Below are 27173 nucleotides of genomic sequence, written 5' to 3'. Positions count from 1 at the left end.
TGAATTAAATTCCTTGACTCAATACAATCCTATTTTATCTCATTGTCACCATTGTGTCTTCTTAATGATTAATATGATCACTATCAACAAATAACTGTGATAAATTGCTCGTTTGAGAACAAGCAACCTGGTACCATATTCCATATTTATCAATCCGCACAATGCCAATGAGAGGATATCATTAACTCTTTAATTGAGCTATGAATTACACTGTTGTTAGTAAAATCATGTCATACACAAGTCATGTACCCAACATACTAGCTATGGGCTCGATCATCTTTAGCGCATAAGCCTCCACTTATATCAAAGCACATGAGTTGCATACGCAATGTCAATGACTAACTCAAGATTTAGGTAAATCACACCATGAACATCACAAATGAATTAATTCACAATAGGATTCAGAATTAATTCATCTTGGTTCCAGTCTAATGTATCATTCTACCAATGAATACATCTATGTCTCTACTCGTGGAGTCAACTGCTCTGATAGCCAAAACTAGTCATCTCTCCAATTGGAATTGTAGACGGCATAATAATCTTTCTCAATAATTAAATTAAATGCTCACTTTGATTCCTTTATGGGATTACGGACTCATTTAGAGTATCTACTGAAGTAAGTTGTCTTTCTCGCAATGTAAACATTCTTTACAATGCCACTTATCTTCAATTTGAACTTTAGACAATTAATGAGATAATATTTTCTTGTCACAATTTCGCTATGCATGCAAAATATAAAAGACATAAATACAAAATACATAATAGTGAAATGTGAAAATAACTTTATTTATTTATTCATCATTTAAAATAAATAGAAAACAGTTACATGTTTACTATAATATGGGCACATTTCCCAACACACACCGTATTGGATTTCATAGAATCCATCTTGGGATTCATGACCTATTTCTAAAGCTTAGAATCAATGTCTTGCATAGCCTCCTCCTAAGTGAGTGGATCATCATCCTCATGATTGGCTTCCGTATTATAAATACTACCATCATAGATGAAGAAGTCTGGCTTCTTAGAAAGTCTCCCACTATGACGGATTCCCTTATGCTATTGATTGTTTATAGGTCTTTCTACAACTTTCTCGAGAATTAAACTTGGTGATTATTCTACAACTCCCAAAAGTTCCTCGAGTATCACTTTACTTCGAGGCTTAAAGTTATACATGTAGCTTTCCCTAAAGAAAGTAGCATGAATAGAAACTTTCGGATATCCTACAAACATGTATCTTCCCTTATACATGTATCTTTTGGATTGTAGAATAATCCTCCTTATGTTTCTTTCGAATATCCTACAAACGTGCACAATTCTGTCTGTGCATCCAACTTCTTTGCATCCTTATCTAGAATGTGTGCTAGACAACCCCATATTCTAAAGTGATTTAAAGCATATTATTTTCCATGCCACAGTTCATAAGGTGTTTTACAAGTAGACTTGGTTTGCATGTCATTCAGACTATAGCAAGTCATTTGTATTGCAAGTCCCAAGCAAGAAGTAGAGAGTTGTGAATAGCTTAACATTGAACGAACCATGTCAAGCAAGGTTCTATTCCTTTTCTTAGCTACGCCATTCTATTCTGGAGTGTCTGACGCAGTCAGTTGAGATAAAATCTTATTCTCTATGAGGTATCCTAAGAACTCGTTGGACAAGTATTCCCCACCTCGGTCAGACCGAAGATTCTTTATGGATAAACCTAATTATTTTTCCACTTCCACGCAAAACTCTCAAAATTTATCAAAGGTTTTGCTTTTGTGGTGCATTAGATAAATATATCCATATCAATAATAGTCATCAATGAAAGTATCGTAATAATCGTAACCTCCTCGGGCACTGATGCTCATGGGACCATAGACATCAGTGTGCACAAGTTCTAAAAGTTGGTTGGCCCTTGTACCTTTTGCATTAAAAGACCTCTTAGTCATTTTACCTTTCAAGCAATATTCACATTATGGAAGACTAACTGCCTTAAGCATACTTGAGTGACTATCTTTCATGAGTCTATTGATTCTTTCTTAGTTAATGTGACCAAGTCTTAAGTGCCATAAGTACCCCTCACTAGAGTAAGAAGTTTTAGTCTTTTTATTCATTATTTCAGTTTGAAGCATCAAGTATTTATTTGGTTTGATAAAGTAGAAATTATTTTTCATCCATCCATTACAGATTAAATAATGATTTCTATGAATAACAATCCCTCTATTGAACGTCACGGTATAACTGTCATAAAATAGACATGCTACAGAAATTAAATTTCTCTTAAAATGAGGTATATAAGAAACGTTCTTTAAAAAAATCTTCTTAAAATTATCAATATGTAAAATAACTTCTCCCACTGCTTTGGTTGAAACATAGCTCCTATCTTCAATCCGTAACGAGAGGCTCCTATCGCACAGACATCTCGTTTCACTAAACCCCTGTAAATAAACACACACATGGTTAGTGGCTCTAGAATCAATAACCCAGTTGTCAATTGATTCTTCCACTAAGCAAGCTTCAGCCACAAAGAGTTCCATACATTTGCCCTTTTCAGCTAGGTAATCCAAATACTCCTTTTAGTTTGATCTGAAATGCCCTTTCTTATTGCAGAAGAAACATTTGATCTTTTTAGGATCTTTTCTTAGCCTTCTTCCAATCCACACAAAGTGGAATCGAAGACTTAATCAGTTTTTTCTTTCCCTTAGTTTTTTGTTTCCCCTAAGAGGACGATGGGCCACAATTAAGTTTGCCTCAGGTTTCTCCTGAACCGACTTACCACCATTCAACATCAACTCATAGAATTGTAATTCTTTCATAAATTGAGTCCAGGTAAGTGTCTTTTTCCCCAAGTTGTAAGCGGCTCTAAGACCAGCAAACTCCTTGGTTAAGGATTTGAACACTATTTCAATTCGAGTGTTCACGTCTAGTTCAACCTATTGTCCTACGCTTCCACAAAGAATCCCATAAGCTTAAGAATATGTTTTTTTTTAACTGAGTGTTGGGTTTCTATTGAGAGTTTATCAAATTTGTAATAGCGGATTGTCGAGCTAATGCGGCTTGGCCTCCGAGCAAATCCTTCAAATTTGTCATGATCTCTTTAGCAATACAAAAATTCTCGTGTTGCTTTTGCAACACACTACTCATGCTCGCTAACATATAACATCGAGCAATCAAGTCAGAATCTCTTTAGCGATTTCTCGCTTTAGGTTGAGGTTCAAGAGGGCACATTTTGTCAAGAACGAATTTGTGTTTCTCACAGCTAAAACTATTAGAAAGTTTCATTTCCATTCTCGAAAATTATCCCCATTTAATTTATTCTCAGTAAGAATGCTAATAAGAGGAGTATGAGACATATTTGAACTAAGAAAATAAAGATTCACTAATTACTATCTATGTATTAAGAAAATATTTTAATTTCAGCAACATATCAAGAATACAGTATGATGCATGCGCCTTGTATTAAAACCTTGAAAAAACATTTTTTCGTTACTACGATCAATCTCACACTCAATAATAATGTTGTCTTGGGGTCCCATGATTAACTAGCAAGAACATAGATTGCATCCAATTAGTTCGTAAATCTTAATTCTCAAGACTCCACACAAACCAACAATCGTTTAATGCTTGGTCATCATCTCTAGCTTAAATATCATTTATTGGGAAACTATTTAATAAAAGACGATCTTGAGTATGAAACCATTGACTGAACACCCATCATGAACATGCTTTCATTTGTGAGTCATCTTAGGACAACCTCTCTGAGAGTCATGCATGACTAGTTGTCCTTAAAAGGAAATTCCATCCAGTGAACCCATATGATAAATGTTACCTTGAAGTGCGGCCAGGGTAGGAACCGGCTTGAAACTTTAACATGCTATCACTTAGGGACCATCAATGGAGGCCATATGTCCTGTTCAAGGACATCCTCCCACTCAATATTTTAAAGAACATGCAAGGTTTTTATCCTAGATTTCAAGAATGATCATACAATAGTCCTAGTGGCATTCTTACCTAATCTATATGACATGCTTCCAATAAATGCATGGCATACTATGACAATGTTATAGTATTCACATTCATTCAGACACAAGAATTAATCAATCATAAAACAAACAATTTTGATTCTCCACAGTTTTCCTTTTAAGGGAAAAACCGAAAAAGTGAATGTGAACTGTGCTCCAAGTAAGTTCCTAGAAAAGGGAGGTGAGTCAAATTTGATCGCCTAAAAACCAAGTCTTTCCTAGCCAGAGCCAATCCTAGACATGCACCTTCTCATCACCACACTTCTCACAGTAATCGAATAACCTAAAGAAGTGAATAGAACAATAAAACACATGTACTTTCTCATTACCACACTTCTTATTTTTTTAATCAATCAACTGTGGATCATCTCATATATATATATATATATATATATATATATATATATATCAATTATAACATTACATAATATAAATATTATAAAAAATTATAAAATAGATATATAAGGAGATAGGTAATTAAAATAAAATTGTTAGTCAATGTTTCCATTGTTCTATTTCTAGAAAATAAATGAAAAAATAAAATTACATAGTTTTTCGCCACAAGGCATTCCTTGGGTCTTCAACCGCCATCGCTCCATCTTCTCCTTATCATGTACTCCTTTTGGAAAAATTACATTTAAGCCCTATGTTCGTTTCCGGATCACAAGAATTCTATGAACTAAAAAAACAGTCCTACGTGGAGATGGTAGTCCACGGTCTGTTTCTTAAGAACCACAACCATGGAAAAAATTAACAATTATATAAAAATATATATATAATACCGCATTCATTCCCATAAATAACTCAAAACATGCATAAAATCTAAAACATGTTACTTTCTATGTAATCAAATCATTCAAGAAGAAGAGAAATCTATTTTGATTTTCTGTTTATACTTATAGGTAGAGCACAACATGGCTCATGATACCAATTATAGGAAAACCGAGTTTAGAAAACGTAGCGAAAAATAAATTTAGGTAAAAATTAGATTTTTAAATTTTTTTTCCAAATTAAGAAATTAGTTTTGATATCTAAAGTAATAAACACTTAATCAAAATTGTACCTTTTCAATTCGTTTAGGATGAACACTTTGACAAATTAGTCTTCTCCGCTATCCTCAAGCTCACGTTTGCCGGGTGTGGGCTCGCTTCGAATCAGGAAATTTGTTTACAAAAATTACCATTGGGGTAATTTTATAATTTCTCTAAACTTTTGGGTCAAGTTGTAAATTAGAAAAATATCTCTAGAAATTTTCTGAAATAATTTCTTCAGAAAATTTTCTCTATACAACTTTCTCTTGAATTCAAGTGTGTGATAAATAATGACCTAAGACTCTCTTTATATAGGGAGACTATAGCGAGTTCAACTATGATTAAACTTAATCACTTTAATATTAAAGTAATATAATACTTATCAAGATAAATATTAGATTTAAATTTAATATTAAATCTTATTAAATTAATAGAATATTTATCTACAAGATAAACAATAAATTTAATTTAATGTTAAATCTATTAAAATAATATTCTTTAGTAGAGTCTCAATAGGAGTGTAATTTTTCCACTGCTCAACCACTGAAGACCTACTGCCACTAACCATTTGCCGGCCACCGGAATGTTGTTGACACCCCGAGCTGGTTGGGTTGTTTCCGATTGGACTATCGGCCCGGTTTGGCCAATTTTTGGGTCTTGGTTTCAGTTTTGGGCTCCCAAGCCTAATTTACGATTTTAGGTCCAATTTTCAAGTTCAATTACCCATTGGGCCAATTGTCTGACTTGAAAATTAATTTCTAAATGTCTCACATTAATTTTAATTAATTTGATTAATTTAGTTTTACTAGATCAAAATTAATTTTTCCAAAAATCACTTAGATTTTCAAAATTAATTTTTCAAGAAAATTATTTAATCAAATTATCTAGTTGAACAATTCTTACGACCGCCCAATTTTAATTCCACATCGAATAAATCGACTCAATTAAATTATTTCCATAGTCGTAGAATTTTCTTCTGATTCAAGTGCAGTCTGATCGAGCTTTTGTTGAGTTAGCAGAGGGACCAATTGGACATATACAATTAGGCTCTAGTAATTGCAATTATGTCCAGAAGCATCATTCCGATAGTTCATAATTACTTAATCATGGAGTCAGTCCACAAGAAACACCATGATTGAAAAATCCTTATTGTATACTCTTTACGAAAGCAATTCATTCAGCGGCTTTGTCCAATGACCTCGTCATGTGTGTGTTACCCTCATAAGATATCCTTAATTCCTTTAAGTTAAATCTGTTGACACAACACAATCTTATTTTATCTCATTGTCATCATTGTGTCTTCTTAATGATTAATATGATCACTGTCAACAAATGACTATGATAAATTTCTCGTTCGAGAACAAGAAACCCTAGTCACGTCCATATTTATAAATCCACACAGTGCCAATGAGAGGATATCGTTAACTCTTTAATTGAGTTATGAATTCCACGTTCCATATTTATCAATCTGCCCTTAGCAGCCTTGGCTTTTTCCTTGCAACTTTGACCCTTATTTCTGCAATACTAAATGAGTCATGCAAGTCTATTATAGTTCTCATGGACATCTCATAAGCAACCTTTATCCCTATAAAAATGTCTTCTAGACCTGCACACAAGTATTAAGTTAAACCCACTTAAGCATATTAGATAAATTTATAAGGAGTAACCATCACTTACAGAGAGGAGGCAATAAGGGAGTTGCGTGGCAGATAGATACCACTTGGGTAGTAACAATAGGTGGATCGATAGGAGTGTTGGCATTTTTAGTCTTCCCTTCACCTCTTGCTGCAGGGATGCTCGATCCTTCACCTCTAGATGAGGTCTTAACTGAATTGTCCTTCACCCCACTCCCGAAGGGAGCCTTAGCCATAACACCCCTTTGTTTTGGGAGGAATCTTTTCCACGCCATCCCTCCCCCCCTTAGTGGTAGGTCGAATGGAGGGCTTATCATTCAATGTTAAAGGTGCTTGAGGCATCTAATTGGGTCTCAAAGAGATGCCACCCTTCTTCCCCAACACAATGGGTACAATGTCATTAGTAATAGGGTCTTTGCTACTTGCCGAACCTTTTGAGTCCAGACCTTCACAATAAACATTAGTCAAAAAATATTAGTATCAATGTAAACAAAAACACAAGATAAATACTCACGTTGCTTCCTCTTCTTAGAATGAGAAAGAAACACAAGGGTCTCCTTAGCGATCTCAACTTCATCCCAATCATGTATGTCACCAAAGTGACCACCCCCGGAGGAAGCTTAGGCAAATACTCCACATGTCTCCCTCCTAATGTAACACCCAAAAAATTTTGGTGCTAGATTCACAAAATTCAAGTAAAATATTACAAGGTTTACCAAGAATTTATTTTTATAAAGTGATTTTTAATACTGAAAGAATTAACTTTTGGAATTTTATTAATTATTGGACTTTTAAGTGGGCTAAGGGATTAAGTTGTAAGAAAAGTTAAGTAGCAAGGTAATAAGTTTAGGATTTAGGTTAGATGAATGAAGAATGAAGTGTAGGGGTTTAAGTGACAATTTTCATCAAGGAGTATTGTTGTTATTTTCCCTTTAGGGAAATTGTGTGATATTTAGTGGAGCTCTCTCCTCTCTGGCGTGGTCCTCATAAGAAAGAGGGAAAGAAAATGAATAAGGAAAAATACATAGGGAGAGGGACGGTTTTGGTAAAGGAAAGAAAGGAGATGACTTGTATATTCTCTCGAGAAGAAGAGTACCATGATTCGTGAGCCAAAATATTTTACGTTATATGAACAGAGAATCGGGAAAGATAATACTGTGATTTAAGGTAATTTAATGGCTTTTCTTTTTAGTCTGTAACACTATTTTTATTAAAGGGAGAAGTTTGTAGTGTGAAAATTCAAGGTTTCATTACGTATTGATTATCGAGACAGTATTTATGAGAATAATGGTTTGACTAATAATATATTAGCTTCCTTTTATTAGATTGTTAATTATGTGCTTTAGTATGATTAGTTAAACGATTTTAGATTAATGAAATTTTAAATTGTGATAGGATTATCTTGCATATAACACCATTGATGTATTTAGGTTTAGTTGTAATTTGATTGGAATTTATATTAGAATTAATTAATTGCAAATAACTAGTGTTCATATAGGTTTGTTTTAAAAGGGATTAGAATGTTTTGAATTGACTCCGTACTAATTTTTGTATTGAATTGGATGTTTAAAAAGTATTGTGTGAATAGCTAGAAATGATTTTGAATACTCTATAACTGTTTATAAAAATGCTTTTAAATGTTTGGTATTGAAAACTTTCGGATGTAGTCTGCATGTCATTGAGTATAGGGATCCCCATATTGTTTATTGTATTGTACGGATCGCCTAGAGCATCCTGAAGTATCGTTATTGTTGCACTTTGCACATTTGATGCGATGGTTGGCTAAGTTGTGCTATGCATGCACATTGTTATCGTTTTAAGAAGTGCCTTATGCCTTCTTCATTAATCATCTGGTACGATGGTTGGATACTTATGTATCGAAACGTAGTTCCTTGAGCAAAATTTTAATTTGAGTTTTATTAAGGGGTAGTGGAAATTGTTAAATTGTTATTATTGTTTGTTAGGGAAAGTGTTTTGCAATATTGAAACATTTAAGTGTGTTTTGTAATGTTTATTTTAATTAACCGGCTAAATTAGAATTTAGAGATTATCACTGAACTTTGTAAGTTAAAAACGTATCAGTTAAATTTTTTTGTGCATAGATTATTGTTGGACCGCCAATTTGTGTCAAAATAGCATTGCCTTAGAGTCTTCACATTTTCACTTAATTTGTAAAGACTCTTGCAATAATATAGTATTTGACATGTACTTAGGATATGTTAATTTGGCCAATTTGGTTTTGTTTTAGAACTTATAAGTTATTTGATTGAGTTCATTAAATGATTGTTATTTTATTATTATTAGTGTGTCTAAAGTTATGTCTTTTGTTTCGGCTCTTAACGTCTTTAGGTGAACTGACCTCCACAGCATCATATATCCCTCCTCTTTGTTTCTTTTTGTCCTTTTCTCTTATTATATACTGTGTCAATAAAAAAATTAAGTTCTTTTATAAAACAATTTTTCGAAAAGAGTTTTGATTTTTTGTTTGCGCAGCAAGCTTGTGCATATAATTAATGTTTTTATATAATCGTATGAAGCTTGGGGGGTCATAATGTTCACTAATTTGAAACTTGCGTAATGTTGCCAAATTCGAAAAGTTCAACTCAAATCTAATCTTGTATAGGTTTATTCTTAGTGTATCATACATTAAAAAAAAAAAAAAAAAAAAACCTACCAATATGCCCTTTGTTTACCACTCTATTTGATGATAGATTATAAACTATTATGATTAGGGTTGATCAATAGTTTACAAAATTAAAATAGATTCCAACCATAGTGTTAAGTTCATTTTTATTTGGTTTTATTAACTAATCAATTTCAATCTAGTTATTGTTTAAATGTATTTGGCTGACTCACTACTTAAAATTGTAAATATCTAATCAGAGTTTAATTCTATTTTTATTTAATTTATAATTTAAATTAATGAAAATAACTTTTAAAAAATACATGGATCAAACCCATCTCAGCCAAGCTATTATTGTAGGTGATAAATGGTTATGCTGATTTGTAGTAACTTCTATCTCAAATTCAAACACTTGAAGCTATGTACATTTTGGGTTAATGGATGTAAGCTAGAAATAATGTTAGATTGTGTTTGGGTGAGAAATTTTAAAATGTTAGTATTTTAAAATTTATCAATTTTGAATGTTAGGATTTGTAATTGTTTTTATTGATATAGGAAAATTAATTTATTAAAATTTTACAAATTAAAAAATAAGAATAATTATATTAAAATAAATAATATAAATATCATTATATTTGTAAAATTTTATAAACAGATTTAATAAAATAAAATTTAAAAACTATATATTATAATCAAATAAAAATAATTTTTGAAGTTTAATTTTTCTTTTTTATCTTATGATGGGACCATATGTATTAAATTAAATAAAATTATGAGAAATTTTGAAAAATCATCTTTTAGGTGAAATTTGAGAAAGGAAATTGAACTATTAAGATGCCCTTTGAAATTAGTCACAAATTTTAAAATTTTCCGATATATTACCCAAACAAATAAATTCATTTTTAGAATTTTAAAAACAAAATTTCTCCCCAAACATACCCTTAACGTTTTCCCCAAATCTTTGGAGCAAATTTCTGTTGATCAAGGATTTCCTCTTGAATTTTCGGTATATGCACTTTAATGGAAAGGAAAATTCATGAGTTTGAAAATATATAATTTGGATTGCAACAGTTTGAAAAGAAAAAAAAGGTATTTTCGAATATGATAAAGTTTATGTAATTTTGATCAATCTTTTGGGTTTGAATAGTAAACTAATTCAATCATTTGCAGATCAATAATACTCAATCAAATTTGAAGTCTTAGTTATTTAAATAACCAACACTTGATTATCATTGACCCCTTTTAAATATCAAAGTTCATTCATTTTCTTTATTATTATATACAATTAAAATATTTTTAATGTTATGTTTGAGAATATGAATATATGAAAATTTAGATTTAGATTTCATTCCATATTTAACTTACATTATATAAAACCTACAAATTTGGATTTGGATTTTATTTATTTTTATAAGTAAATAGTAAAATTTTAAAAATTATATATAATGAATGAAAGCAACATGAACTGATCCCGTGAATACTTGACAAAACTACAAGTCAAAACACTAATTTGTTATTTCTATTACTATATTTTATTAGATTGACTATAATCTTTGATTTTAATTAAAGGTTTTACGTTCATTTTTTTATAATTGATTTAAGCTTGAATTTATTTAGCTAGGCTAAATAACAAAGTAGATAAAATTTAAAATAATATACTAATTCATTTTTCAAAAGTATATGCCATGTTCTCCATCATCGTAATAATCATAATTACAATATTTCCTTAATATGTTACATTAAGTAGACCATGTTCTAATAATTAAAAAACAAAACCCAAATGTCAGCGATGCATGATTGCAAAATTATTGGAACAAAATCAACTGTGGATCATTAGAAAGTGCTATGGATATGGAGATTAAAGAGAATTAATTAATGCCATAATCCATGCAAATAATAAACATAGCAGCATCCTTAACAACCAACATAAAATGAAAAATAAAAATAAAAAACAATGTTGTAATTTTTTTTATATAAAAATAATAATGCCCATTTTTGGGGAGAAATAGGTTGTTATATAAAAACCCACCATATATGATAATGGTGAATATAACGTGAGACACATGATTGGTTGTTGGTCCAACTTATGGAGTTTTGATTAGATGCGTGTAAAACCCCACATCAAGATTTTGTTAGAAGTCAACCCAGATACGATCAGCACTATCCAAGGAAGCTTCTTTTAACAAAAAATAGTAGAAAAATCATCATGCAGGCAGTCCAGACAGGAAGATTATTATGCTTCAGCCTTTGAAGATACAAAAGACACAATCCAAACATCAATATTTGATTATTTCCCCATACTTTTATATTACCATCCAAGGCTAAGCAATTCATTAAAACAAAAAAGATACATTGAAAAACAAAAACTCATTTAGTCAATCCTAATGGACGCAACACATACCTTCTGCTTTCTAGGCTATACCTCAAATTGCTGCAAAGTAATCCTTGCTGAGCTTAGGGTCAGGTTTCATGGATTTCTCTCCGGGTTTCCACCCAGCTGGGCATACTTCATCTGGATTTTCCTGCACATACTGCAAGGCCTGCAGGACAGCAGTTATAGGCAAATTACAAGACGTTACATGCCAGACGGAAACCTTCCGCATGAAGTAACACGCAAAACCTTAAATTTCAACCATTACAACCCATTTGGATGCTCACAGTGAGCCATATAAATGGCACATGATCCATGCATCCAAATGGAACTTAGTCAAGTGCAATACCAATCTAGGAAATTATAAGTACCTGGAGAGTCCTCATTGTTTCATCAACGCTCCGTCCAATAGCAAGATTGTTGATGGTGGAGTGCTGGATAATTCCCTCTTTATCTATAATGAAAAGCCCTCTCAATGCAATTCCCTGACATCCATAATGAATTTGTAAGAACAATATTGAAAAACATATTTACAACAAAGTACTCACTTCGGGGGAAAGTATAGTTAAAGATGATAGAGTGAGTGAGCCAGAAGTCATGGTTCTAGAAAGAAACTTTAGAATCTCTAATTATCAAGTGTTTTCTTTTTCCCTTACATTTGATCATAATTTTCTAGGTTTACCAAACAACTCCCCCCCCCCCCCCCGAACTTGGCAACTTTTTCCACTTTAGGGCCTGAACTTTTTTTTGGTCCATGTTAAGCCCTAAACTTGGCAATTGTTCCCACATTGGGGCTTGAACTTTTTTTTTGTCCAAATTAATCACTGAGCTTGGCAATTGTTCACGAATTGGGCCTGAAATTTAGGGTTTTCAAGGACTAATTTGGACAAAGAAAAAAGGTTCAAGCTCCAAAGTGGGAACAACTGCCAAGTTCAGGACTAACTTGGATAAAAAAAGGTTCAAGCCTCAATGTTGGAACAATTGCCAAGTTCAAGGCCTAACTTGGAACAAAAAAAAAAACTTTAAACCCCAATGTGGGAAAAGTTTGTCAAGTTCAGGGCCCAAAAAGCGATTTAACCCCCAAAAGAAGGAAAAATCAATTCTAAGAAAGCATTTTGATGAATGAATCAAACCCTAAGGGTTAAGAAATACTAGATATATAGGTATGTAAGAGTGGTATTCAGGAGCCTTTACCTTGCACGGTACATACTAAAAAATTTAACGAATAAATGATGCTTTGCTCATTCAGCATTAGATGCTAGCAACACGAGGTTAACAAACCTGATCAGGAATCAACACTCCATAGGCTTTGGCAATTGTCTTTGTGACATCAGATATGAGAGGATACTTCAAATCACCAAGACCACCTGACTTTCTATCTGTTTGAACCCAGGCAAGGTGAGAGAACTGCATCACAACAAGGTGAGATTTAAGTTTCGTTTCCCTTGAATGCAAAAAACATAATATTAATTTGAATGCAACAAAGTAAACATTATCAGCTAATTACAAATACAGTTGCTAGTACTAGAAATGTATTAATGCTTTGTTATACTGCACATTAACTATAACCAAAGCTATGATAAACATAAATATTATCTAGATTCCAAGATAAAAATAAAGATGCAAAGCATCAACTGCAAACATGCAAAACCAACTAAAAATAATAGATAAGAAGGGAAGCAGCACTAATGGTAAAATTACATAACTTTAAGATAGTTTTAAGTAACAGATACTAAATTGTTGCAGATCACTAATATGTTGTTGATTGCAGAATTTTTTTCGCAACTAGAACACAAACATTTTCCATTGATTTTCATTTCCTATTAAACACCTCTCTTTGTCCGGTCTAAAATGCTTGCTACCATGATGTAGCATTTCACCAAGGTAAAAAGCCAAAAGCTTAGCATTTCATCAAGGCTGCACAAATCTTCGAGAATTGCAGACAAAAAATATAGTGTATAAAACATAAGAATATAGATAAAACAATTACTTCACGAAATTTAGAGTGCAGTATGGTAGCAACATATCTTAACGAGGAAAATGGTATTCAGAACACCACTGCTTGGCCAGATAGAAACATTGATCTCTATAAATTTATACAACTTTCCAGAAGAGTTTGAGTCAAAAGTAAGAGTCTTTGTAAAGGGTGACCGAATATACTTGTTTATTCAAGCCCCAAAAATTCATCCTCGGCTAAATTCTCCACACCCTAATTCTTTCTTTTATTTCTGATTTCGTTTACTTCTTTTACAATTTAACTCTAGTTCAGATTCTTATTGATTTCAGGTTTTTCAATTTGGCATCTAGGATTTGCATTCAATACCGAATTATATATGTACTCCATTCCAAATCCGGATTCTTCTTCCTTAATCCTTCTTTTTTATTTTTTTAGTTCTTTTTTCTTTTCTCTCTTAATTAGAAATTTGACTTACTTTTCCTTGTTAATTCCAGATCTGAACCGAAGCATCAATTTCAAACCAAATCAAGACTAAACCCTAAAACTAGAATTTAAATCTTGAGATTCCATATCATCTTTGATAGGACAATGGCAACTTGATGTCTTTATTTTGGATGTGTCTTTTTGCCTTGAATAAATTTATGCTGCATTTGGTGGTTGAGTTATCTTTTACCTTGTGTGTTTGACTAATTTTTAGGATACATGGTCATAGAGATTTGCAATTTCGCATTGCTTATATCATCACTGTAGTGGGTCTAAGAAAAATGAACCAGCAAACTACGTAAGGCTACAATGAAGACGTAAGCATACCTTTAAGAATCTTCTGCGCCTGAAGGAAACTACTAAACTTTAATATAGGCAGAGAGGTATAAACATTTTTTGCTATAAACCAAGGAACTTACCACACTGTCAATAGAAACACCTAATATTTCGGTGTTTAGCTTCTCAAATTCTTCATAGCGGTCACTGAAAGCAGTAATCTCTGCAAGCAGGAAGCATTTTAGGAGGTGAAAGTAAGAATGAGACTCTAATATCATAGAAAACTATTAGGCTAGTTGTTCAGAGTGAAAGACACCTGTGGGGCAAACAAATGTGAAGTCCAACGGGTAAAAGAAGAGAATCACATATTTCTTCCCAATGTATTCAGAGAGCTTGACCTGAAAGAATAATGCATAGTTCAGAATAGAATTGGAAAAAACATATGTAATCATAACAAAAGAGGGAAAATTTTATTTAAGTGCCTATACTTGAGAACAATATCCACATAAGATACCTTAATGAACTCCTGGTCAAAGACGGCCTCAGCCTCAAAATCAGGGGCAGGATTTCCCACCAGTGGAAGCTCACTCTGAAAGAGATGATCGAAATATGAAACCGAATCATACATGAGAAATTATGTGGATAAAGAAATAGTTCACCATCAAAACATTCAGAATTCGTTTAGAATAAACATATCTCAAAACTAATTCTGAATTTCACTTAACATAATTTGCTCCTCTTTCTTCTTTTTCCTTTCTCCAAATTGCTAAAATGTTTATTGAAAACAAACTAATTCATTTTAAACTAAATGATATAGATATCCATTTTCATTTGGAGCCCCCAACAAAACTCACCAAATGGAGTTAGCTTTGGCATCCTATTTTGCCTTTACAATGGAGTCATAGACCCACATTTACGGCGCTATTCCTTGGCAACACTAATTTTTTCCATCTTTGCATTAAAATCGAAACCAGATCCAAATTCCACACTCTGAATACATTCTAATAAAATCCTTTGCAAAAATAACTAAAGCCCAGAGACATCCTAATACATTATGTTTACAATTGTTGATATTAATAAAAGAAAGTAATTAAAACAAAGTAAACGTCACATTCCCTTTCCAGTCTAAATTCAACCATTTAAAAATTAGTAGAAACATGAAAAGAAAAAGCGAAATGGAGAAGAGAAAAACATACGGTGGCTTTGACGACGAAAGACTTGCGAGAAGGGGAGGCGCGGGAGAGGGAAAAGGAGGCGGGACGAGAAAGGAGAGGGGCAGGGAGACCAGTGAAGGGATTGGGGAGAGAAAGGGATTGGGAGAAGGGCTTGGAATTGGAGGAGAAAGCCCTTGGCTTAGAGGAGATGAGAGCCGCGGCCGATGAAGTAGCTGAGCAAGCCATCACTCTCACTCGCTCACAGTTTGCAGTGAAAGAGAATATGGGCGAAGGATAAATGAAATAGCAGAGGGGAGTGGATAAGAAGATAAATAAGTGGACAGTTTGGGTTTGGTCAGTGATGGGGGGTTTATATTTGTTGCCTTACCCACTCACTCCTCACTCCACACATTTTGGTCTGTGAACTCAAGCCGAGCTTACACAACCTCATTTTGCCTTCGTTTTCTTTTACATTTGGGCTCTTAGCCCAATTTACCAACTTCTTCCTCAAACACACACAGGAAATATATAAAATCAACTTTGCATAATAATTAAACATATTTAGTAGTGCTTAAAAAAATACTTTTAACTTACAAAGTGTTTTTGGAAGAAAAATTGTACTATTTTTTTGCTGAAATTTGTAGTTTTTTAAAATCACTTTTGAAAATAAGAAGTTAAAATTTTAGTTTTTCATCTTCCAAAGCACTTTTGGTGCTTACTTTTCACCCTTTCAACAATATAGTATTTTCTCTTTCTTTTTCTTGATACTTAATTACAAATGTGTTAAAATAATTAATTAAAATAAAAAATATTTTTAAAATGATACAAATGTGTTAATATCTCATTAAAATATTTAATAGTTATATTTAAATATTTAAAATATAATTTATATATTCTAATTAAATTGTATAAATAATTAATATTTATTGCTCAAAATATTTAAAATTTATATTTCATATATTAAAATATTATAATAATTTTTTATATTATACTAAAATATAATAATATTAACTAATTTGAACCTTATTTAAATGCATATTTGATACTTGATAATATCATATTTAAAATGGATATTTTATTTCTCAAAATACTTTTTAGAGTAATGCTAAACACTCAAATCTTAAACCAAACTTTTAAAAAGTAAATCTCAAAAACATTTTTCCACTACACTTTTTAAAAATACTTTTCAAAAGCATGGCTAAACTAACCCTAATTCTTCAATATTATTAGGACTTTGTGGCGTATCATTTGAAAAAGCTTACTTGGTGTATCATTTTTCCATCCTCGTGACCAACTTGGGCATATCCAAAACATTATCTGGGATTCTATTGCTTGGATTAAAATGCTATATTCTTCTAAGTAAGTCTAGTATCTTGGACTGATCTAAAGACACGATGTAACTGGTGTTCTAATAATCGTTGAGTCCTGTAAAAGAATCTGTCAAGAATAACATCCGTTGAATATCATTCTAAGGAGTACATTCAACTACCTTCTGCAAAGAAAGTGTGTAATGAGATTTGAATTATAGGGTGAAGCATGTGATCCATAAATTGGGCGAAATGTGTAAAAGGTGGTTAATTGTAGAGGTTGGCACATAGCTATCCACCAACTAAGAACCAGAAAAGTATTCGCCAAAGTCTAAGAAAGAACCCAAACCCTTGAGTCGAAATATTCTACGACCTCGTAAAAAGGTAATAATGAGTAAGACTCACTAAGTTCCTTTGAACTTATATGTGTCTTTTGGTAAGCAGGTTTGAGAATTGAACTAGTGCGCTAGGAAGGACCAAGCCAGGGATGCGCCATGGTGGTAGACCGAGGGCAATATTATGCATATAGAGAGACATTCATAAAATATGTTTTTCAAATGACAAGTACGTAGTAATATACGCTATGAATATGTCTATCAAACACTTTGTTTTAAGGTTTTATTTTAACTTTGAAGTTTGTAACAAACGATAAATATATTACTCAAACCAATTGACTTAGAAAATTTTTTAAAAAGATAACTAGTACTTTCAATATAGCTTTCGTAGATTGTAAAATTTTGCTAAGTATGTAAATATCATGACAACTTACATTTGAATCCGTTAGATCAAGTCATATATCGAGTGTTACAACAAACTTTAATTACATCATATTATCTTACAGTTGACTCATTGGGTTGTAACTTATCCAGTGCTTTCTTCATTGTTTTAACATCCTTCACCCTAATTCATTCTAACTTTGCATATATATCTTTTATTTAAATTGCATATTGTCCATCCACAACGAAAGTAAATAGACAAGACACAAGCACGAAATCGTGGATGTAAAGAATTGCATGTTTTATATATTATACCACGTACAAAAGGGCATACATTTAGAGAAGCATTTAAAAAAAGAAAAAAAATTACACCTTATGCCCAAGACACAAAACTTCCAACAAAAAAAAGCTTTCTAACTCGATGAACATATTTTTGAATAAAAACATAATATATTATTATACGGAGAGGGGGAAAATGATGAGTGGGATTTCGGACTTGGTATTCAAGAAACAAAAAAATCTTCGTACAAATTTGGTTTGTTTTATTACAAATTAAATTAATTTTGTGTTTTGGTGCGGCGGAGCTTGAGACGAGCTTGTTGGAGCCTAGAGTTACTTGGGGAATAGGGAATCGAGTCATCATCGTTGTCGAACTCGTACTCCGTTGGGCTGGTGTCCTCTTGGGATTGACTGAACCTGGGTGAGTTGACTCGGTTTATCGCTGCTGAACTCCAAGCCTTGTTCCTCGCCATCGGACTCCGTAAACCATTTGGAGACGGTGGCAGTGGAACGTTTAGACTTCGATCATCAGATTTCTACAGAAAAAGAAACATGAAAGCGTTTGACATAATTTTCATTTCAAAGCTAAGAAATGGTGGTAGGGATGGTTACCTTATGGACTTGATCAACATGATTGACTTGCTTGACAGCTTGATTGAGCTTTGCAGATTGGCCTGCTAAATATTGGAACATTTCGAAGAATTTAGTCAACCCCATTTCTGAGCAGTTTGACCAGTAATGCATAAACACGTTCCATGCTCGAGCTCTCATCTCCATGATCTTTCGATCCACTTCTGTTTCATGTTTCGCCACGTATGGCCGCACGAAGGTATCGTACACAAAATTGGTTCCCTGCATTTTGTCATATAATTGTGAATTGAGTTTAAAGATTTGCGCAAGGAAAAGGGGTCAATGAAATGAATTCCCTCTACGATTCGATGACTACCTTGATTTTTGGATACCATAGGTAGATAACGAATGCAAACTTCATCTCGCCATACATAGGCAACCTTCAGTATTATTCATATATATGTTATTCATTTAAACCCTATTAGTAATGTTAAACAAAACCATAACCCTATACTATATCTTATACCAGGAAACGAATATGTCGGTTATCCTCTCAATAATTGTCAAAAACGCCACAAGGATCCTGCAAATTTCATGAGTTCCACAAGTCAATACTATTTTTTAAATCAAATTACACTAAATAAAATATATTCTGGTTGGGACAATGTGAAGGGGGCCCATATTTTGATACCAGTATTTACACCAAAATCTGAGTTCTTCAATCTCAACCCTGTTCTTCTCCACCATTTTAAAGCACTCAAATGCTGGATATGCATATCCAAAAACCAACCTGAGTTTATAACATAATTACCATGATTAACATCTTATTCCAAAAATCTAGTCAACCATTTCTTTATTATTTATTAACATGAAAAGAACAGTACTAACAAGGAAAATGAGGAACCCCCAATGACTTACAATAGCAATCTGTTCAAGAAATCACCCAACATTTTTTTAATTTATTCTTTTTTTCTGCTATCACCCGTGCTAATTTTCCTGGGCAAATTTTTGAATGATTATTATTCATTAAACTTTGGCGAAACACAGAAGAAAAAGACAACAACCCACAATTCCAAACCTGTTTCCGAAACCAAAAAAGGATGAAACACCAAATGAATTAATGAAGTCTCCTGATGTATGGCTCCAAAAATAAGGAAAGTTTAAAAAACCAAAAACCCTGCAAAAAAAAAAAAGAGAAGAAAAGAATCAGAAAAAGAAAAGAGAGAAAAGCTTGTTAATTGGAAATTGAGGATTAAAATAAGTTTACAACCTCTGAAACAAACTGATGATAAAAACTAAAGGATCAGTTTGATTCTGGGGAGAAAAAAAAATTGAAAGAAATGTAATAGAATTTTTTATATTGAAAACGGAATAGATAAATAGATGGATTTATAGCATTTGATACTAATAAGTTGGTTTTATTGATGATAATAATAGAAGGAAAAGAACGGTTTTACCGTTTGGTAGTTATGCTTTTCCTCTTCCCGCTATTTTCGCCCTTTGATATAGAAACTCTGAAAATTTGCACATCCACATTAATTATTTTCTTTAAAAATATTATAGTACCAACGCACTCATGAGTAAAATTCCATTACTAAATTCGAGATTTCCATATTAACTAATTTTATACTAACAAATCTATTATCAAATTAATCATCCATATATATAAAATTTATATTTAAACATATGTTGTCTCCAAAATTTAAATTTATATTCTCTCTGAAAAGTATAATGTATCATATCATTGTATCACTCAATCGTACTTATTGGTATATTTAAAATTAGTTAATATGCATTTTATACTAGTAATATTAGTATAAATATGTCAATAATAGACTTTTATACTAGCAATAAAAAAATATGAGTTATTGATGATTGGGCCATTTTAGAGGAGTTAAAACTAATTAAAAAAAGTACAAAAGACCAAGAATTATGGTGCAGATTTTGATGTTGCGCACCTACATGAGAAAAATTTTCAAGATGTGCTGTGCAATGTCACGACGTTCTAAGGCATCTTAACCTATTTTCTGTTGGGGATAAGGTCTCACTGTGTTCATAAGATTTGGAAAGCTTGGGATCCCCTCTCCAACAGTATACATAGATGAATTCCCCATTCCTATTATGAGGAATTCATTACTAAAGAAAGAGATAGTAGCTCTGCACAGATTGTAGGCAATTGATGGAAAATGATAAATTCTCCATATCGGTTACAAGGGATTTATTAGATGAATTGGTAGGTGCAAAATGCTTTTCGAGGATTGATATGAAGTTTGATTATTACAAATAAGAATTAAAAAGGAATATATACCAAAGAATGCATTTAGAACTCATCATGGCCACCTTTGGTTTAACAAATGCACTAGCTACTTTTCAATCACTTATGAATGACATATTTTCTCCCTACTTGAAAAAAAAATTGTGCTTATCCCTTTTTATGACATTTTGGTGGATAGAATTAACTTGGACATCCACCTGAAACATTTACAGTTTGTGCTTGAAACATTGAGGTCTAACCAACTCTTTGCAAAGAAGAGCAAGTGTCTTTTTTGGACAACCAGGGATGGAGTATTTAAGCCACATAATATTACCTACTGGGGTTTCTACTAATATAGAAAAGATTGAAGCAATGAAGAAGTGGCCCCTACCAAGAAACATTGAAGTCTTTGAGAGGGTTCCTTGGGTAAATAGGTTACAACATGAAGTTTATTAGAAATTTTGGGGAAACCAACAAGCCATTGATTTATCTATTGAGAAAACAAGGGTTTCGATGGCATTTTGAAGCTATTGCAACTTTTAATAAGCTGAAAGAGTCAACGTGCAGAGCTCCGGTATTGGTTTTGCCTAAGTTTAACAAACCCTTCTACTTCGAGACTGATGCTAGCTCAAGAGGGATAAGGGTTGTGATTTCTCAAGATGGAAGGGCAATTGCTTACTTAAGTAAGGCCTTAATGCCTAAAAATGTGACTTACCATTTGTGAAAAAAATTGTAGTTTGTCATTTTAATGGCAGTGTCCAAGTGGAGACATTACTTGGAGTGTGGTCTCTTTGTGATCAAATATTTTCTCGAGAAAAAGTTAACAACTATTTGTTGGAAAGAGGTGGAAGATAAATAATTATCTGGTGGAGGAAGAAACAGCCTTGGGAAGGAATTTGAAAATTAACTCTGTATTATAATTTTGTGTCTTTCACTCTCTCTTGCTATACTTCATCACGTACAAGTCTTTATATAGAAGTTGTAAGTGACTACTGGTTTCAATACATTCATGTATCCTAGTTAAGTACATTCATTCATGACTATTAGATTCATCCACTCTAAATACATTCATTAAATACAAATACATGCAAGTAAATGAGCAAATACATTCTGGAATATTCAAATTATAATATTCAACACTTCCTCTTAATTTAAAATTTTCTTGATTACACCAAGTTTTCCACGCATTCTTCGAAAATCTTCTATCTTGAGAGGTTTTGTAATAACAACCGCCACTTGATCTTGACTCTTCACAAACTTAAGCTCCACTTCCTTATTGGCAATATGCTCTATGATAAAATGATATCTTGTGTCTATATATTTTTTTCGATCATGGAACATAGGATTTTTCGCAAGTGCTTGTGCAGACTTGTTATCAATGCAAATTTTGGTTACTGCTACTTGTGGCAAGTGAAGTTCTTTCAACAATCCTCTAAACCAAATAGCATGATAAGTACAAGAAGTTGCTGCCAAATATTCAACCTCACAAGTTGAAAATGTCACAATGGGTTGCTTCTTAGAACTCCAAGAGATGCAACAATTTCCCAAGAAAAACACAAATCTAGTGGTGCTTTTTATATCATCGATGCTACTGGAAAAATCACTATCACAAAATCCCATAAGTTGAAAGTCATGAGAAGACAAGTAGAATAACCCAAATTCAATCTTACCTTTTACGTAATGAAGAATCCTTTTATCAACCTTACTGTGAGCTGACTTAGGAGCTTCAATGTAACGACTCATTACTCCAACTGCAAATAAGATATCAGACCTTGTACATGTCAAGTATCTCAAACTTCCCACAATACTTTTGAAAAGAGTTGGATCTTCCTTTATTTCATCATCAAAGTTTGACAACGTCACTCCACACTAGTATTAATAGGATTGCAATCAAGCATTTTGAATTTTTTCAATACCAGCTTTGCATAACCTTCTTGCGAGATGAATATGTTGTCCTCCGTTTGTTTCACTAATAGGCCCAAATAACATCAGCCATCTCGAAGTCAAGTGACAAGTGCTTCTTGAATGCTTCAATTAAATTCAGATTATCTCCTGTAAAGATCAAATCATCCACATAAAGACAAACTATCAAGATATCTCACCATCATTTATCTTGACATGGAGTGAATGTCCATGAAGACATTGAACAAAACCACTTTCTCGAAAATACTTGTCGATGCGCTATACCATGCATGGGGTGCTTGTTTTAACCCATATAATGCCTTTTTCAACCTTCGGCATTTATCTTCTTGCCCTTGGACTTTGCATCTCATAGGTTGCTTAATGTAAAATTCCTCTTCCAAGAAACCGTTAATAAATATTGATTTTTCATCAAGTTGATGTATGTTCCACTTCATTTGAGCCACTAAGGAAATAAGCAAACAAATTGTTTCAATTTGGACAACGGATGAAAAGACTTCATCATAATCAACCTCATGTTTTTGCTTGTAGCATTTAACAACAAGCCTTACTTTGTATTTCACCACTTAATGCTCTTTTCATGAAAAACACTTAAATTATTAAGGAACCAAGAAATCTAGATTATAAAAATATAGATCACACATAAATTTATAGTATGATAGAGTGCACCACTAAACTAAAGTTTCGATGTCAAAAGTTTCCTAAAATATGTGTACCTTGTTATAAAATATATATGAATAGTTTTCTTACTCATGTCTGCACAAATTTATCATGTCTTCTGATTTTTATAATACTATTTATAAATTTTTCCCTAATATTGTAATAAAAATATAAAAAAACATTTTTCTATCATTGTATTTATTCATATAAAACAGAGTTCGGAATATAACAACCATAATTTTTTTGAAAACTTTAAGGTTAAAAACTGTATAATATATGCATCCATAATAAATTGCAATAATAAATTTCACATGAAAAATGATATAAATAAATTATATTGTTAAATTTGTGTATAAGATTATCTAGCGATAACCAAAAAAAAAAATTGTTTTATTATAGCTATATAATAGTTTATAATTTTGTAAACAATATATCAATAATGTAATAAGATATTTTCTTAATTAAACAATTCACAAAAATGTATTAAGTTAAATAATTATATTAAATCTGTGTTCAAGGGATAAAAATATATGTGAGGCCAAAGTATTGTTGGAAATATACTACTGCAAAACAAAACTGTTAGCGCTGACAGGAAACCAAACTGAGTGTAAATAAAATAGGAATCATTGTGCCGTTGAAGAACCATTGCCTTATAAGCAAATTCACCCTGATTGGTGTAATCGTGTAGTGGATGTTGCCCCCCAAGGTTAACACAGTACTTCAATATTCGTATACCCGAATAAAGAAAGTGGAACATAATTGGCATTGCTCTTCTAAAAAGAATGAAAATCGAAAAACAAAAGCAGTTGATTGGAACTTTGATCAGAAAATAAACTAGAAGAAACCAGTGAAACCACACTAGGTTCAATTCCCAAGAAAGATTGGAGGGGTCACAAATGGTCCTGCTTAAAACTCAATCTCCTAGATATAATTTCCCTCTCGTGTAATTTTGTAGAACACCAAAATTTAGAGAACAAAGAGAAGCTATTTTGTTCTCTTGTTGTGTTCAATGAAAAATGATGAGAATGACCTCCTATTTATACAATTTTTTGAAGGGAAAAATGGTAAAATAACAGTTTCAGTTTCCATAAATAGTAGAGGATTTCTAGAAACACGAAAATTTATGTGCTTTTTACATGCCCTTTTTAACATAAAATCATGCTATTTCGGTTAAATTCTTGTCGAAAAATAATTAAATATTATAAAATAATTAAATTATGTTAAAAATATGAACATGATGAATTTTAATAAATTTTATAGTTAATTTTGATTAATTTTGACCATTTTCGACAGATTCGCACAAAGGGCGAAAATTGGCTTGGTAGACAATGCTCGAAGAATAAAACTGAGAAGCAATTTGAAGCATCAAGGCAAATTTATTTCCAGCCTAAGATGGTCCAAAAATGTGTGTTAATTCATAATATAATTAATTTTAATTTATTCCCAATTTAATTTCGGCTAAATAAATTATTATTAATTAATTATGGAAAAAAATAGTCCAGTTGAACCGCATTGGTTGAACCAAATCTAGTGAACCGAACCAGCCACCAATTGGGCTGCCCAGAACCCTCCATATGTTGACCCAAATCAGCATTTTAGCTGACTAAATAAGCTTGCAAAGAAGCCCTTGAAGAAATTTCAACCTTGCATTCAAACTCCTCCAAAAAATGTGGCTTTATGGATTTGCCCCAGGCTATTTTTAGCAAAGTTGAATCTCTCAACTTTGCCATGTGTGTGGCCAGCCAAGGGGGGTCTCTTTGGCTGATAGAATTTGATAATTTTAGCAGCCACAATCAGCTATAAAATCAACCCTTTCTGATCATTCAAATCATCCCTCACACTCTCATTCTCTCTTCTCCTCTCTCACTTTCTCTCAACTTTTCCTTCCCATTTCCCTTTTGTTCAAGTCCCGATTTCTTCTCTTGGGAAAGAGGTCCTCATCAGCCATTGTTGAGCAGCAATTAAAGTGTTCATAAGCCACCTTGATAGCTGAGGACAACAGAGAATGAAGAACGGAGAAATTAGTCAAGCCACAGAGAAACACCGGATTTGCTTCTTGTTCCCTATCTCTTTAAATTTCGTTGTTGTTTTGACAAACATGTTTATGAATATTTATGCTATTGAAATGGTTATTTTAATCAATCTAGCTTGAATTTAATTCATGTTGGGTTGATTATATTTTGCCTGCTTGAATTATTGAAATTGTGTTTGTGCTGTATAGGCCTCGGTAAGATGCTTGATTAAGTAAAATCATGCCTAAGTTATTCTTGCAATATTAATTGTTAGATAACTAATGAATTAATTATTAAATCATATTGAAATTGTAATTAGTCGACACAATACTAATCAGTGCATGTTTATTCTTCTAAGGTAGATGAAGTTAATTTAGCATTGTATTTGGCGATACATATGCCTTGCATAACTTGCAAGATTATTGTGATTAAACTGTTTCAAGGTAGAACTACTCTGTTACCTCACTTGATCTTTTATATGCTTGTGAAGATTGATTAATCACTTGGATTGACATTGAAAAATGTTCAAGAGATTGATTAATTTAATAAGTATGTATGAGCAATAGTTAGCAAATTACCGAGTTGCCTTGAATTTGTTTGTAGTAGTATAAACATAAGTTTAATAATTCTAAGTTAAAGGAATGTAATTAAAGCAACACAATTATATTGTCTTGATTAAACCTTATTTGAAATCGTGCATTAGAATCTTTTTATTTTTAAATTTTTTTACTTAGTTTTTAACCCTTAGGTTTTAATAATCTTTAAACGAAAATATTTTCCATCACCAAAGTGCTTTAACATTAATTTCATAAATATTCTTTTTTAAGTCCCTGTGGGTACGATAACTCGACATTTACTTGTCACTTATATTACTTGTTGCGATTGTGTACACTTGTACATTTTCGTCGTTCCATGTTTTTGGCGCCATTGTCGGGGACTGTTTTAAAAAAAACCATTATTTGTGAATCTGTTTTTACATTTTGGTTTATTTATTTTCTTGTTTAGATCTTTACTTACTTAATCTTTCTGTGATTATTTCAAGTGTTTATGAGTATTGACTAGATTATCGACTTACTCCCTGTGGACCCTAAAATAGAACAAACCTTTCAACAGCGAAGAAGACAAGCGGACTAGAGAAGGACCGAAGAGATAAACTTTGAGAATATGAATCAAGGAAACGGATCAAACCTTGCTCAGAATCCTATCCTTATTATTGATGATAGGGATAGAGCTTTACGACAGTATGCCGTGCCAATATTTTATGATCTTAATTTGGGTATTAGGAGACCCAAAATCGAGGCACAACAATTCGAGCTGAAGCCAGTCATGTTCCAGATGCTTCAGACTGTGGGCCAATTCAATGGAATGCCTACTGAAGATCCTCATCTTCACTTAAGACTATTTATGGAAGTGAGCGATTCTTTCAAGTTAGCCGGAGTACATGAAGATGCATTACAACTGAAGCTATTCCCATATTCGCTAAGGGACAGAGCTCGTGCCTGGTTGAAGTCATTGCCACCGAACTCTATTTCTACATGGCAAGATTTAGCCGAGAGATTCCTCATGAAGTATTTCCCGCTGAGCAAGAATGCCAAGTTGAGGAATGAGATCACTACCTTCCAACAAATGGATGATAAGTCCCTGTATGAGGCATGGAAAAGGTACAAAGAGTTATTACGAAAGTGCCCTCATCATGGAATCCCACATTGCATTCAACTTGAGACATTCTATAATGGTCTCAATGCTCACACGACGATGGTAGTGGACGCCTCCGCTAATGGTGCTCTTTTTTCCAAGTCTTATAATGAGGCTTACGAAATTATTGAGAGGATTGCCAGCAACAATTATCAATGACCAACCAATCGAGCAGCGTTAGGAAGACGAGTCGCTGGAATACATGAAGTGGACGCTCTCACTTCACT

The 27173-nt window shown here is 32.6% G+C and overlaps 2 protein-coding genes and 1 non-coding gene across 3 annotated transcripts; all 3 read right to left on the bottom strand.

Moving 5' to 3' along the window:
* Positions 1–11512: 11512 nt before the first annotated feature.
* On the bottom strand, positions 11513–15894 carry LOC105766614 (2-Cys peroxiredoxin BAS1, chloroplastic). The gene is made up of 7 exons (XM_012586128.2): positions 15576–15894; positions 14894–14968; positions 14696–14777; positions 14523–14602; positions 12945–13070; positions 12035–12148; positions 11513–11832 (listed from the first exon to the last, which is right to left on the bottom strand). The coding sequence occupies exons 1-7, from the start codon at positions 15777–15779 to the stop codon at positions 11716–11718; spliced, it is 798 nt and encodes a 265-aa protein (XP_012441582.1). The 5' UTR covers positions 15780–15894; the 3' UTR covers positions 11513–11715.
* Positions 15895–17837: 1943 nt separating this feature from the next.
* On the bottom strand, positions 17838–19771 carry LOC105766615 (putative HVA22-like protein g). Its single transcript, XM_012586130.2, has 8 exons — positions 19676–19771; positions 19484–19582; positions 19324–19401; positions 19097–19195; positions 18932–18988; positions 18782–18845; positions 18448–18687; positions 17838–18371 (listed from the first exon to the last, which is right to left on the bottom strand). The coding sequence occupies exons 3-8, from the start codon at positions 19353–19355 to the stop codon at positions 18114–18116; spliced, it is 750 nt and encodes a 249-aa protein (XP_012441584.1). The 5' UTR covers positions 19356–19401; positions 19484–19582; positions 19676–19771; the 3' UTR covers positions 17838–18113.
* A 7073-nt stretch (positions 19772–26844) lies between these two features.
* On the bottom strand, positions 26845–26951 carry LOC128040698 (small nucleolar RNA R71). The gene has a single exon (XR_008195504.1). It is a non-coding gene; the product is annotated as a small nucleolar RNA R71 (small nucleolar RNA).
* Positions 26952–27173: the final 222 nt, after the last annotated feature.

Source organism: Gossypium raimondii, chromosome 4 (assembly GCF_025698545.1).
Source record: "Gossypium raimondii isolate GPD5lz chromosome 4, ASM2569854v1, whole genome shotgun sequence".
Classification (NCBI taxonomy): domain Eukaryota; kingdom Viridiplantae; phylum Streptophyta; class Magnoliopsida; order Malvales; family Malvaceae; genus Gossypium; species Gossypium raimondii.
The sequence above is the reverse complement of the archived record's forward strand: the minus strand, read 5'-3'. Positions and strand labels throughout refer to the sequence as shown.

Coding starts and splice junctions, on each gene's coding strand:
- LOC105766614 (XM_012586128.2), bottom strand. CDS start 15,779: ATGGCTTGCTCAGCTACTTCATCGGCCGCGGCTCTCATCTCCTCTAAG. Junction 14,969..15,575: donor CTTTCGTCGTCAAAGCCACC/GTATGTTTTTCT, acceptor CATCTCTTTCAG/AGTGAGCTTCCACTGGTGGG. Junction 11,833..12,034: donor AAACAATGAGGACTCTCCAG/GTACTTATAATT, acceptor GCTGTCCTGCAG/GCCTTGCAGTATGTGCAGGA.
- LOC105766615 (XM_012586130.2), bottom strand. CDS start 19,355: ATGTTGGGTGATTTCTTGAACAGATTGCTATT. Junction 19,196..19,323: donor TTCTTGAACAGATTGCTATT/GTAAGTCATTGG, acceptor TTATAAACTCAG/GTTGGTTTTTGGATATGCAT. Junction 18,989..19,096: donor AGATTTTGGTGTAAATACTG/GTATCAAAATAT, acceptor TGAAATTTGCAG/GATCCTTGTGGCGTTTTTGA.